The sequence below is a fragment of the Papaver somniferum genome, chromosome 10, assembly GCF_003573695.1.
Source record: "Papaver somniferum cultivar HN1 chromosome 10, ASM357369v1, whole genome shotgun sequence".
Lineage (NCBI taxonomy): Eukaryota > Viridiplantae > Streptophyta > Magnoliopsida > Ranunculales > Papaveraceae > Papaver > Papaver somniferum.
In genome coordinates this window covers 115,468,874-115,481,129 of record NC_039367.1, presented here as the reverse complement: position 1 = coordinate 115,481,129, position 12,256 = coordinate 115,468,874, and the positions used below count along the sequence as shown (strand labels likewise).

Below are 12,256 nucleotides of genomic sequence, written 5' to 3'. Positions count from 1 at the left end.
CAATGGAAGCTAACCAAGAGCTCCATGGTCATTGCAAGAGGAAATAAGTACGGAAAGTTATATATAACCCAAGTGAAGATGATGAAAGCTAATAAGAAGCAGGGGTAGAGCTGCACAAAACCCGACCCTCTTACCCGAACCCTCCCGTACCCGATAAATCCGTGGGTTTTTAAACCAAAACCGCCCATAGCGGGTTGGTTGTTGGTTATGAAAATAGAAATCATCTATAGTTGGGTTGGTAGTTGGTTATGATTCTAAACCTGCCCTAATTCATCCAAAAAACTCGGTAAAGCAAAATAGCTCATAATGCATAATGAAGAAACAACTTTGTTTCTTACGCATATTATGCATAATGAAGAAAATCTAAGCGACCTTCTTTTGAACCAACAAATCTTTGCAGATAGAAATTCCCATTTAATATTTCCAACAGGGCTAATATTATCACTTCCAAACCACAACTCCACCTATTGTCTAGCAGTTAGTTTGGAGTTTCCACTCATATTGCATATTAGGCCAAACCAAACTGCCTTACTGTTTGTGATCATTGGTATGCCATGGCCCAAACTAAATCTTAGAGAACTAACAACATCTAGCTCACTCCATTACTAGTACTATTAATATTATTGATTGTTCCATTATTAGAAATCTGTATACAGTGATGATCATTAGGAGCTGTTGAAGAATTCATTACTGACAACTCCTAGCCAACCCTAGTTGACACAAATATTGCTATTCAGAAGAGCTCAGCATCCAATATCTAGAAGTTTAGATTTTAATTTGTTTTCCCTTCTTCTCTCTCTTAAATAGAACTAAATTAGGAACCAACTCTCCATTATATTATGGTACAGGCCACTCTAGTACCGCTAATATCTAACAACCTAATTAAGCCCTACCTATCAATACGGAATCATGGTAACGAAAAGGAAGGTGACATAAGAAACGTAAGCCTAAGCTCTACTAATTTGGGTGATAGCTAGCGCAGAAAAAGATTACTTGAGTTTTGATTTCGCCGCGTAATTTGGTAAATTGGAGTGAGCTAGCTGTTGTTAGTTTTCTAAGCTCGAATAACAATTTCTGATTGCTTTTAGTTTCTGAACCGGGTTAAAGTGGGTTTAAACCCGAAACCGACTGGTCCGTAGCGGGCGGGTTAAACTCCAAACCAAAAATTAGGCGGACGGGGTTGGTTATGAAAATAAAAACCCGCTATAGTTGGATTGGTAGTTGGAATTAGATGAAACCCGACCTTCCCGACCCACATGCAACTCTAAGCATGGGGTTAGTTGAGAAAATCCATACGGATGACAACGATTCTGATATGATGACAAAATCACAACCGAAGTACAAGCCTGTACATTTTTGCAGCAAGGCTGATATGGTGGTGACAGGTACCTCTCCATATGTCGTAAGGGGGAGATTGTTAGGCCGTTCACTCCTTATGGACCAACAATCAATGTGACCCTTAGGGGGAGATGACTAGAAGGAAGTTATGTTAGATTGAAATATATAGTAAACATGATGACGATGTTTTTTTTTTTTTTTTTTTTTTGTCGAGCAAAATCAGAGAGGATAGTTTTTGCTGCCATGTGAAAGACATGAAGAAAATGAGAGAGATAGGGAGCTTCCATAGTTGTCTTGGTAATGGTTTGAGTTGTGAGCTTGAAGAAGAAGGGTGTTCTAGCGAAAGACCAGTTTGGTTGGTGAAGATTTATCCACCACATCTTACATCTCTTCAGAGGGATACTACTAGGGTTTGTTCAAATCCTAATAGTAAGTTTCTCATCTTCCTTGTTTTATTATTGGTTGAATCTACCTAATTATTTGGTAAAGAATTAGTTATCCACCATTAGTGGTGAGTAGAGATAGATGGCATTGTTATTTATGTGTAATATGCACCTTGAAGTTGTGTGAAACCTCAATTTGGGAGATAACATTGTAACTCATACTATTTGCATAGAGGAAAGCTTCCCTTAATCTTTGGTGTTGTGTGATTGATACTACTTACATCAACGTAGATCTGATACCACTTGTTGGGGGAATTACCGATCTGGGACGTGTGCACAATATGGACCCTACACAGGCAATAATACGCAACACGACGAAAATAATACCAATCACACAACACCAACGATTAAGGGCAAACTTCCACTATGACAAATAATGGGTTACAACGATATCTCCCAAATTTGGATTCCACAAAACTTCAAGGTGCATATAGTACTTGGATAACAATGCCCTCTTTCTCTACTCACTCACCGCTAACGATGGATAACTAATTCTTTACCAAATAATTAGGTAGATTCAACCAATAACAAACAAGGAAGATGAGAAACTTACTACTATTAGGATTTGAACAAACCCTAGAAATCCTTTGAAGAGATGTGGGATGTGGTGGATAAATCTTCACCAACCAAACTGGTTCTTCGCTAGAACACCCTTCTTTTTCAAGCTCACAAAATCTTCACCAACCAAACCGGTTCTTCGCTAGAACACCCTTCTTCTTCAAGCTCACAAAATCTTCACCAAAAATCCCCAATGGCGGCTGCACTTCTTTTCTCTTTTCTTCTTATTTTTCTTCATGGCACAAAAACACCTTTATCTGTCTTTTTGATCGCGGCTCTACTTTCCCTAGTTCTCACGGACAAGAGTTTATATATCAAAACATATTTCATTTTCTAACTTAACCTAAGTAGGCAACTCCTAGTTAGCTCCCCCTTATTTAGCCTAGTTTAATTGGGGGTCATAACTTCTAATTGGGGGCCATGGAATTTTGTTTGCCCCCAAATTTTTCAGGGGTGTAAAAATCGGAAAATGAATATACTATTTTACCCTTGATTAATATTTTTTTTCAAGTAACGACCCTCATTAACGACCCTTCACCGATATTAACGACAGTTTAGGGTCGTCATATACATCATGATCAAAACAATAACGACTCTAAACTGTCATACACTAACGACTCTTTTTAGAGATTAACGACAGTCTATAACGACATTTCTAAAACATTAACGACTGTTTAAGTCGTCAAATGCGTAACCAAAACAGTTTCGACCCTTCCAAAGGGTCGTCAGGGGATTGATCATTTTTATAACGACCCAAAACTGTCGTACATTTCCGCCATTAATGAATCTTCGACAGTTTAGAGTCGTCACATAAACAGTCTAAACATTAACGACTGTTGAGGGTCGTCAATGAAATTTTTTAATACCCTGACGATTTTTCATAACCTGGAAAAGTTGCAGGTTTGAGTCGTCATTTTTGGTGTCAATACATTGACGAACTTTCTAGAGTCGTTGGGGTTTACATCCCTCGACATTGACGACTCTTTCTCTGTGTTGTGACATACATCCAATCCATGGGAGAATTTAAGATAATCTTACCATCAACACAATCATCTTTGTTGCTTGAACCTTCCCCAACATCATTTCCCCTACTTGAATTACTCACTTCTAAAAACCCTAAATTTTCCTCTAAAACCTCCTCTTCTTCTTCTCAACTCAAACAACAACAACAAAAAAAAATAAAAAAAATTGATTCTAAAATCTGAATTTGATCTAACATAATCTAACCACACTAATTAACTTAACTTAATTAAATTTTAATACTAATCATTCAGGGGCAGTTTAGTCATTTAAAAATATTTTGGTTAAGGGGCGACTCAATTTGAGTTTTAATGACCTTTTTTGTCCTCTAGTGGGAGACCCCTAATTGTTTTTTGGGGCCCCAATTAAACTAGGTTATTTAGGGGTGTGCAACGGACGGACGGTTGCGGATTAGGTATCATCCGCGTCCAAACCGTCAAAGTTACGAATTTGGAAAAATTCAACCGTGTCCGACCCAATCACCCGCGGATTTCACATCCGCAGATCAGCGGATAATACGGACCGGATGCGGACTAACCGCGGATTTAGTCTGAGATGGTGGGAGGAATTTGCAATGCTTCATGGACGGGTTGTGTAAGTTCTGAGATGTTCCTGAAGTTCACAAAAAACAAAACCATTGCAAGAATGCTCAAACTATTCAGGATATCTGGAACTGCAATTTAAAAGAATCAATGCGTTCTACATGAACGCAGAGCGGAAAAGATGTTCTTGTGAGCGATGAAAGCAGAGCCAGCTGATACAGAAGTGCTGAGCCGGTACGTATTGTTCTTGTGTCATCAGAGGAACGATATTGATGCTGCTGAAGAGAATCTACTAGCAGCTATAGATGTTGATCCAAGTACATACCATAAGAGCACTTACACTTGGTTCTTATTGACAACTGGAGGTTCTGATACTTGTTTTCCTTCGGACTCATAACCATTTGAGGTTTGAAGTTTTACTGAAGAAGAAAATGTCTGCAAAACTTTTGCAAGTTTACTTAATGAAGAGGGCATTTCAGTTTTTCAAAATTTTTGAAGTTCTGTAATTATTCAGTAAGATGTAAAATATGTAATTGAAACTATTGGAAATAATCCAAGCTATGAAGGAGGCGATTGAAAAGCACCCATAAGCATGTGCTACTGAGAAAGACGAGGGAAAATATGGTTCAGGTTCAAAATTTTGATGTACATTGATTAAACCCTACTAGATCCACAAAATCTTAGGATGAGATACATACAACCTATGGTATACTAATCATGTGTTCTGTCATATAATTAGTGTAGCAACACCTGTAGTCTCTGGTAGGTGATAAGAACAAGAAACAACATAGACGCCATTGCGGATATAGTGATATTCAATTTTATAGCAGACGGACGGTTGGATAAAGTGGTTGTGTTTGTATATTGACCGGTGCGGGTAAATCCGTGGATTGTAAAGTCCAACCGCAATTAAATCGTGCAAACGTGCGGATTTGAGAATCCCATCCGTGTTTGACCCATAATTCTTGCAGATTGAATTTTATCCGTAATTTTACGGACGGATACGGATGAAATCTGTGGTTCCGGTTTTTCTGCACATCCCTACTCTTATTTGATGAGGGTCACCGTGACTGTTGGGCCATAAGGGCGTGAAAACCCAACATCATACTGTGCTCTGTGCATACCGTTCCGGATCGGTAGTTACCCAGCAACATTTTCTACCACCAATTGAACAAAACTGAAGTTTTATTTCTCTGTCATTGTAAGGCTGTTACTCCAACGATCCCACCTCGCATACAAATTAACCATCTTACAACAATTATAAGCTTATCACGCATCACACTTATCTGTCTACGAAACGTGGGTGATCAAAGATGATTTTTTATATATAGACTTCGCTCTATAGGGTGTGTGGTTGAATGGTAGTTGCACGAATTTATCAACCTAAAATATCACAAAGGATATTTTATAAAAAAATACAATTTGCCTTTCCATCAAAAAAAAAAAAAAAAAAAAAAAACCTAAAATATCACAAAGGATAAGTAGACTAGACCTCTCTAATTTATATATACCCCAAAAGCATATATATGGTCCCCCAAATTACACAATATTGTTTCTTTTCCGCTTTAGAATCCACTTGTGCATGATTAACAACAAAGTTGGGATAATCTGTATCAGGATGCATGTCAAAAGAGAAGAACCTCAAAATGTTCCATTGCGATACTAACACTACAACAAGCTTACAACCGCATCAAATTGGGTGTCCTGGCTTTTGACTCTAATACTAACACATGCAACATACACCAAGAATCCAAGAATTCCCTCACCTGATCAAGTAGAAAATTTACCAAGAATCAATTGGAATAACTAGAATGTTAACCATCAAGGATAACAAATGTTGATATGTACAAATTAAACATTCGTTTCTTCTTCTTCATCTTTTATTGTCGATCATCATAAGTTGATAAGTCATAACCAGGAGGATATCATAAACGAAAGATGGAAGGAACTTTTCAAGCCAAGGGTTGTCACATCTTTACAGTGGTTCTAAGTTGGACAATGGACCAGCCAACCGTTGGTCGCAATTACTTTCTTCATGCATGTCACGACAACTTATTTCTACATCTAGATCGCATCACATGTATTTCACGTGTTTGTTGTCCTTCTTTACTAAGAGCGTCCACATTGCACGATCAAACCTATAACTATGGTCCAGAGACGAGACACAGCGAGACGGAGTAAAGATTAGAAGTCGCACCAAAACCAAATTCCAGACTATATTTGATCTGGGACCAAGACCAAAACTATATATAGTCGAGCGAACGTATAATGTTCGTTTGTCACCGGGCGAGTATATAATGTGATACCGTTGATGGGGCGTGCATATAATGTGATCCTGGTGATGGGACGGGCATATAATGTGATCCTCATGAGGCGTACATATAAAGTTCGCTTGATGGCTGATGGGGCGTGCATATAATGTGATCCTGTGATGGGGCGGGCATATAATGTGATTATGATGATGAGGCGGGCATATAATGTGATCCTGGTGATGGGGCGAGGCATATAATGTGATCCTGGTGTATACTTTTTTCTACCGACCAAATTTATTCTTCCACCCTAATGTAACACCACGGACTAAACTTAAATTTGGTAGTTTTTTTTTTTGGTCTTTGGTCTTTGGTTATGATCGTACCACTTGCTCTAAACGAGTAAAAATCCACAAGTAATTCCCACAAAGGTGTATCAAAAGTGTAAGCAAACATCACATTTGGGTGTATTTATCTTACCTTGAAAATTGTGTAGTTAGTAATTAAAGGCGTATTAAAACATGGCGATTAGGTCGAGAAAGAATGGAACTGTGGGACTGTGTGTATCCTACTTTAGGGTTAAAAGTGGTCCAGGCTTCCTCCGAACCTGCTGATTTGTCAACCCGAACCTATTCCACCTAGACTCGTACTGCCGTTTACATCACCCGAACCTAATCTCGAGGGAAAACAAAATAACGTTAAAAAAATAATACAACAAAAAACAAAGCACAAAAAACCAGTAAAGAGTAAGTACTAGCACAGTGTTTTAGTAGCTAGCAGTAAGTAAGATTTTAGTATTCATTTCGTTTTCATCTTGTTTGAGAAGTCAAAATCATGAAAAAGCAGTGAACTTGGTGTGTGAGAAGAAAGTAAAGTAGTAGAAGAAGAAGAAACCGAAACTTCTGTTCCAAGATAATTCAATATCCCTTCTCTCATTTGACTATCTTAATTCACACCATTAAAACCTCATTCTCAGTTCTCACTCACTCTACAAATATCATTTGCAAAGAGCAGAGCAAACCCACAAGCAGAAACCCATTTTCTCTAAAACCCCAAAGATGATGAGGAACTACTCTATAATCTCGTTGCTGTGTGTACTTGTTTGTTTACGGAGTAGTTCATTGACATTATCAATCTTAGACCCACTTGATTTCTTAGCATTACAATCAATAAGAAAAACACTGGAAGACTTACCAGGTTCTGATTTCTTTACATCATGGGATTTCACTTCTGATCCTTGCGGTTTCTCTGGTGTTTACTGCGATGAAGATTCAAAGAAAGTAATAGCATTAAACTTAGGTGATCCAAGAGCTGGAGCACCAGGTCTTACTGGTCGTATACATCCATCAATAGGTAAACTATCTTCACTTGCTGAGTTTTCTATTGTTCCTGGTAGAATCTATGGTGTTTTACCTCCAACAATTTCTAAACTAAAAAACCTTAAATTTCTTGCTGTTAGTAAGAATTTCATATCCGGGGCAATCCCAGATTCTATATCAGAGATTCCAAATTTAAGAACTTTAGATCTTAGTTACAATCAGCTCAACGGGTCTATTCCTGGTTCATTAGGGACTTTACCGTTTTTATCAAGTCTAATTCTTTGTCATAATCATCTCACTGGTTCAGTCCCAACGTTTGGTTCTCAAACCTTAACTCGTTTAGATCTTAAACATAACCATCTTACTGGTTTGATTACTCCTTCTACTCTTCCTACCTCACTTCAGTTTCTTTCACTATCACAAAACAATTTGACCGGTCCAGTTGACCGAGTTTTACTTAGATTGAATCGGCTCAACTATCTGGATTTAAGTATGAATCGGTTCGTGGGGGCTATCCCGGCAAGTATCTTTACCTTCCCACTTACTAATCTCCAGTTACAGAGAAATCAATTTACTGGTCAGATTCGTCCGTTGGATCAAGTTTCAATCCCGACCGTTGATTTAAGTCATAACAATTTCGGTGGTCAGATTTCATCTATGTTTTCATCGGTACAGAATTTGTTTCTGAATAATAATAAATTTATTGGAGAAGTACCAAATGTGTTTGTTGATAAGTTGATGGCTGAGGGTATCCAAATTCTTTATCTGCAACACAATTTCTTGTCTAGGATGGAGATTGATCCAACGGCAGAGATACCTGTGAGTACATCGTTGTGTTTACAGTATAATTGTATGGTACCACCAGTACAGACTCCATGTCCATTCAATGCTGGTACAGAGAAAGCTAGACCTACTACTCAATGCATGGAATGGAGAGGGTAGATACGGGAAGACTTAATCATCTCAAGGGCAAGATGGGAAGATTTATATTCCGGTGTTTTTTTTTGTTTTTTTTGGTTTTAATATTCAATTTATTTTTTGTGTTATTATTAAGTTTTTTTTTGCTTTTTTTTAGTGTAGTAAAGCTTAGAATAAATTGTAGCTGTGAAGTTGTGTGAATATAAACAGTAGTTTTGTAGCAGCTACATTTTAACTTTAAGTGGTGTTGCATCAACGATCAACCTTCCTTTTGCTGTGTTGCTGAGCATGCTTGCGTCCTCGAGCTTCCACGACAGGACTTGACGACGACACGATCCTCGAGGGGGATCCAATGGGAATGAGGACTGTTAGGGTGTTTTATTTTGGTTAAAGAAATGTTTTGTTATATGTAAGTTGACTGAAATGAACTCTTTCATGATATAATTTGGTTATAAGATTAAGCAAACCTTTTATGTTTTTATGAAGATCGTGATTTTCATCTCAATAGTTCAATATTCCAAGGATTCCTTGCAATTTAAGCATAACAATTTGACCGTATTTTGTTACCATTAGCTACATTCGGGACGCAGAGTGCATGGCCGGTCTAACGTTCCTCAACTAGGGGACTCCAATTGTCCTGGTTGACATAATCTGCAATCGATTGAGTAGTTAATTATTAAAAGTTTAGTTTTGTCAACAGAACCCACCATCCTAGTTCACTTAATCTTTATTCATTTCGTAGAGATTACAAGGAATCACTGTCATTGATTAGATTTGGTTAGTAAGGAAGTTTGTAGACCATACAACAATCTATAGGATTGGAGATCTAAGTGAGTGGGAATGAGCATTGCATTTACGCAACAAAGGGGACCTCATTATGAAATAAATATCGTGTGAAGAATGAAGGAGGGAAAGCAAAGTAAGCTATACCTAAATCATTCAATGTGCATTGCCCACAATGTACTTGTGAAGCTGATTAAATTGGACCCTCCTCTTCCTCATATTGCAACTCTCTCTGGAAAGAATAAATAAAGACTGACTTCGGTATCATGTATTTTCGTTGTGTTTTGAGATAGTAGCACTTTAATGGCATGTCCCCTATGTTTGGTGCTATTAACCCTAAATTCACCCATCATTATTCATTATGAAGAAGTAATAAAGAACTTTGTACTAATCATCTACTCCTACAAGCTTCTAAATTGTCCTCAACTTTAGGGTTTCGTTTGTGGAGTTGGTATGGGGTAGTTTTGTTTTTTACTCAACAAATTATAGTCCTTTATCAGTAATGATTCTGTTCTCGGCTTAATTTCTCACTTCCTTATCATTTTTAATAGGGTCCTCCATATGAACCTTTTTTTAATCTTTTGGATGGGTGAAAGTGAACCGATAAGATGCATCAATTATTGTTGATAGGCCATGATTTCAAGGGGGAGTGAGTGTCACATGGGATGGCAAGAGGTAAGTGGTAACTACTCTTTGCTCCTTCTCTTTGGCTGGGTTTATAGACGGCTTACCTACTACTAATACCCATGTTTTGCGTAAGTGAGGAGTGTCGTGCACATCTGTTCTGATATATAAAGATTGTTCATTTTTGTCTAACAAAGCAATCTGCTCATCATAATATAGACTCATCCAGTGAATCGAATCACGCTGTTTCTGTATCTCTCCGTCATCTAAATATAGACTGATGAAAACTATTAAATCTCAAACATTATCTTAACTTTAACTCGAGTGCTAATTCTGTGCTGGATAATTATATTAATTGAGTTGATGATGGTGCTATACCTCTCTCGCACGCACACTTACGATTTACCTGACTAGCTTTTGTCAGGTATATAAGCTACCCGGCCCTAGGTTGACAAGCCATGGACGGGTTAGGGTAAGTCCTAGCCCTAGTACTATTCATGTACAAGTCAAAAATCCCAATCCTAGTCCTATACGGGTTGGCTCTAACGAGTTGCGGGTTGGCTTGTTAAATGGGGTGGTTGAAACTAAAATCACTTAAATGTATAAAATATTTAGTGGGCAGAGGGATCACTACTCCGTAATCCTAAATCAAATGAAATTTGGATTGTATTAAATCATTCAAGGAAATATGAACTTTGATTTCTAGCACAATAACATAAAATTCCTAAATTAGTAACTTAAAATTCCTAAATTAGTAACTCACATGAAATTGACGGGTTGACGGGTAACCCGCGGATTGACCCTAACCCGACTTGTTTTTACTAGGGCTAGATATGACAATCCTAACCCGGCTTGTTTAGACAACAAGCCAAGCCGAGCCGGGTTAAAACAAGCCAAGCTAGGTCCAACCCGCGGGCCGGATTAGAAATTGACAGCTCTACATGTATACACATAGAGGCATGAGCATTGCTTTTGTCTGAGGAAGATAAACTCAATTACACCATACTTCTACTTTTTAGTTTAGGGGGAATCTGTTAGCATATCTAGTCATGTTAACAAAACAATCCATGAGTAGATTATAGGATCTAGAATTTATTATGTTTACCACAAACGAATTAAAGAGATGAACCTGTACATACCTTGACACATTTTCTGGCAATATTCCCTTGTCTCCCCGTTGCTCCAATATGCTTGCTAACTTCAGTTTGTATGCTTGATCAGATTGAACTAAAATACTACTTTGATTTTAATTTAGAGGACCATATGTTAGAGAAAATGAATTTATACAATAGTTTGATTTTTTGGTCTTGGTGGGATTGGAACTTAGGATCTATTGGTCACTAAGGACACTAGCTCATTTTCACTATTTGTAAATGAACCTTTAGTCCCACATAGGGAAAACTAAATATGATACCTCTCTATAAATATTGAATTTTTTGATATTAGAGTGGTCCTTGGGTCATTAGCACTTTTATGCGAGGGAGAGGACTTAGGCAATGGGCTAGTTGGTGCAATCGCACATTTTCACACACGCGCGGACGCACGCCGCCGTCCGGGCTCTGGTGTGGGTGTGGGCTTATATTTTTTGGGTCAAGACTTATGCATGAACATTAATTTGCATGAACGTTTCATATCAAACTTTCCCGATTGCTACTCATAAGCATTAATTTGCATGAACGTTTCATATCAAACTTGCATGAACGTTTCAAATCGATATTAAGTGATGCATGAACGTTTAAAACCGTTGGAAAAAATCTGATTTAGTTGACCACAAGGTATAGGCATCACTCATTCTTGAGGCGTACCGGTCAAATATCGTGTTAAGGACAGCGTGTTGAACACGTGACTCTGTCCTCTGTTTGCAGTCCAATTAAGTGTTTATTTACCTTTCAGAAATTAATCTTTTTATTCTAACATCTTTCTTAAGTGTTTTATTGTTACAGACGCAACACCATATATTTCTTTACCCAAACTTTTCTGATTGCTACTCATGAACATTAATTTGCATGAACGTTTCATATCAAACTTGCATGAACGTTTCAAATCGATATTAAGTGATGCATGAACGTTTAAAACCGTTGGAAAAAATACGAATTAATTGAAATTGTTTTAATGCGCGTTTATGAGACCTCTCTCTATTCTCCCCTATATAAAGCGATCACTTTCTCTCATTTCGTTTTGTGTCCAGAAGAGCTACTATCCTCTTCTTTTCGTCTTCTCCCCCTGTGTGGTCCTTTATTTTTCATTCCGTGCGCAATCGCTGTTGAGGTCGTAAGAGTGGGCAAGTACTGTAGTGCTAACAGTGCTTGCAACGGGCAGTTTTATCCTGGATACGAACTTGACCACAGGGTATAGGCATCATTCATTCTTGAGGCGTACCGGTCAAATATCGTGTTAAGGACAGCGTGTTGAACACGTGACTCTGTCCTCTGTTTGCAGTCCAATTGAGTGTTTATTTACCT

General features: G+C 37.9%; 1 protein-coding gene across 1 annotated transcript; it reads left to right on the top strand.

Annotated features, from left to right (window-relative positions):
• Positions 1–6,954: 6,954 nt before the first annotated feature.
• LOC113315218 (receptor-like protein 37) lies at positions 6,955–8,849 on the top strand. The gene has a single exon (XM_026563527.1). The coding sequence runs from the start codon at positions 7,209–7,211 to the stop codon at positions 8,409–8,411; it is 1,203 nt and encodes a 400-aa protein (XP_026419312.1). The 5' UTR covers positions 6,955–7,208; the 3' UTR covers positions 8,412–8,849.
• Positions 8,850–12,256: the final 3,407 nt, after the last annotated feature.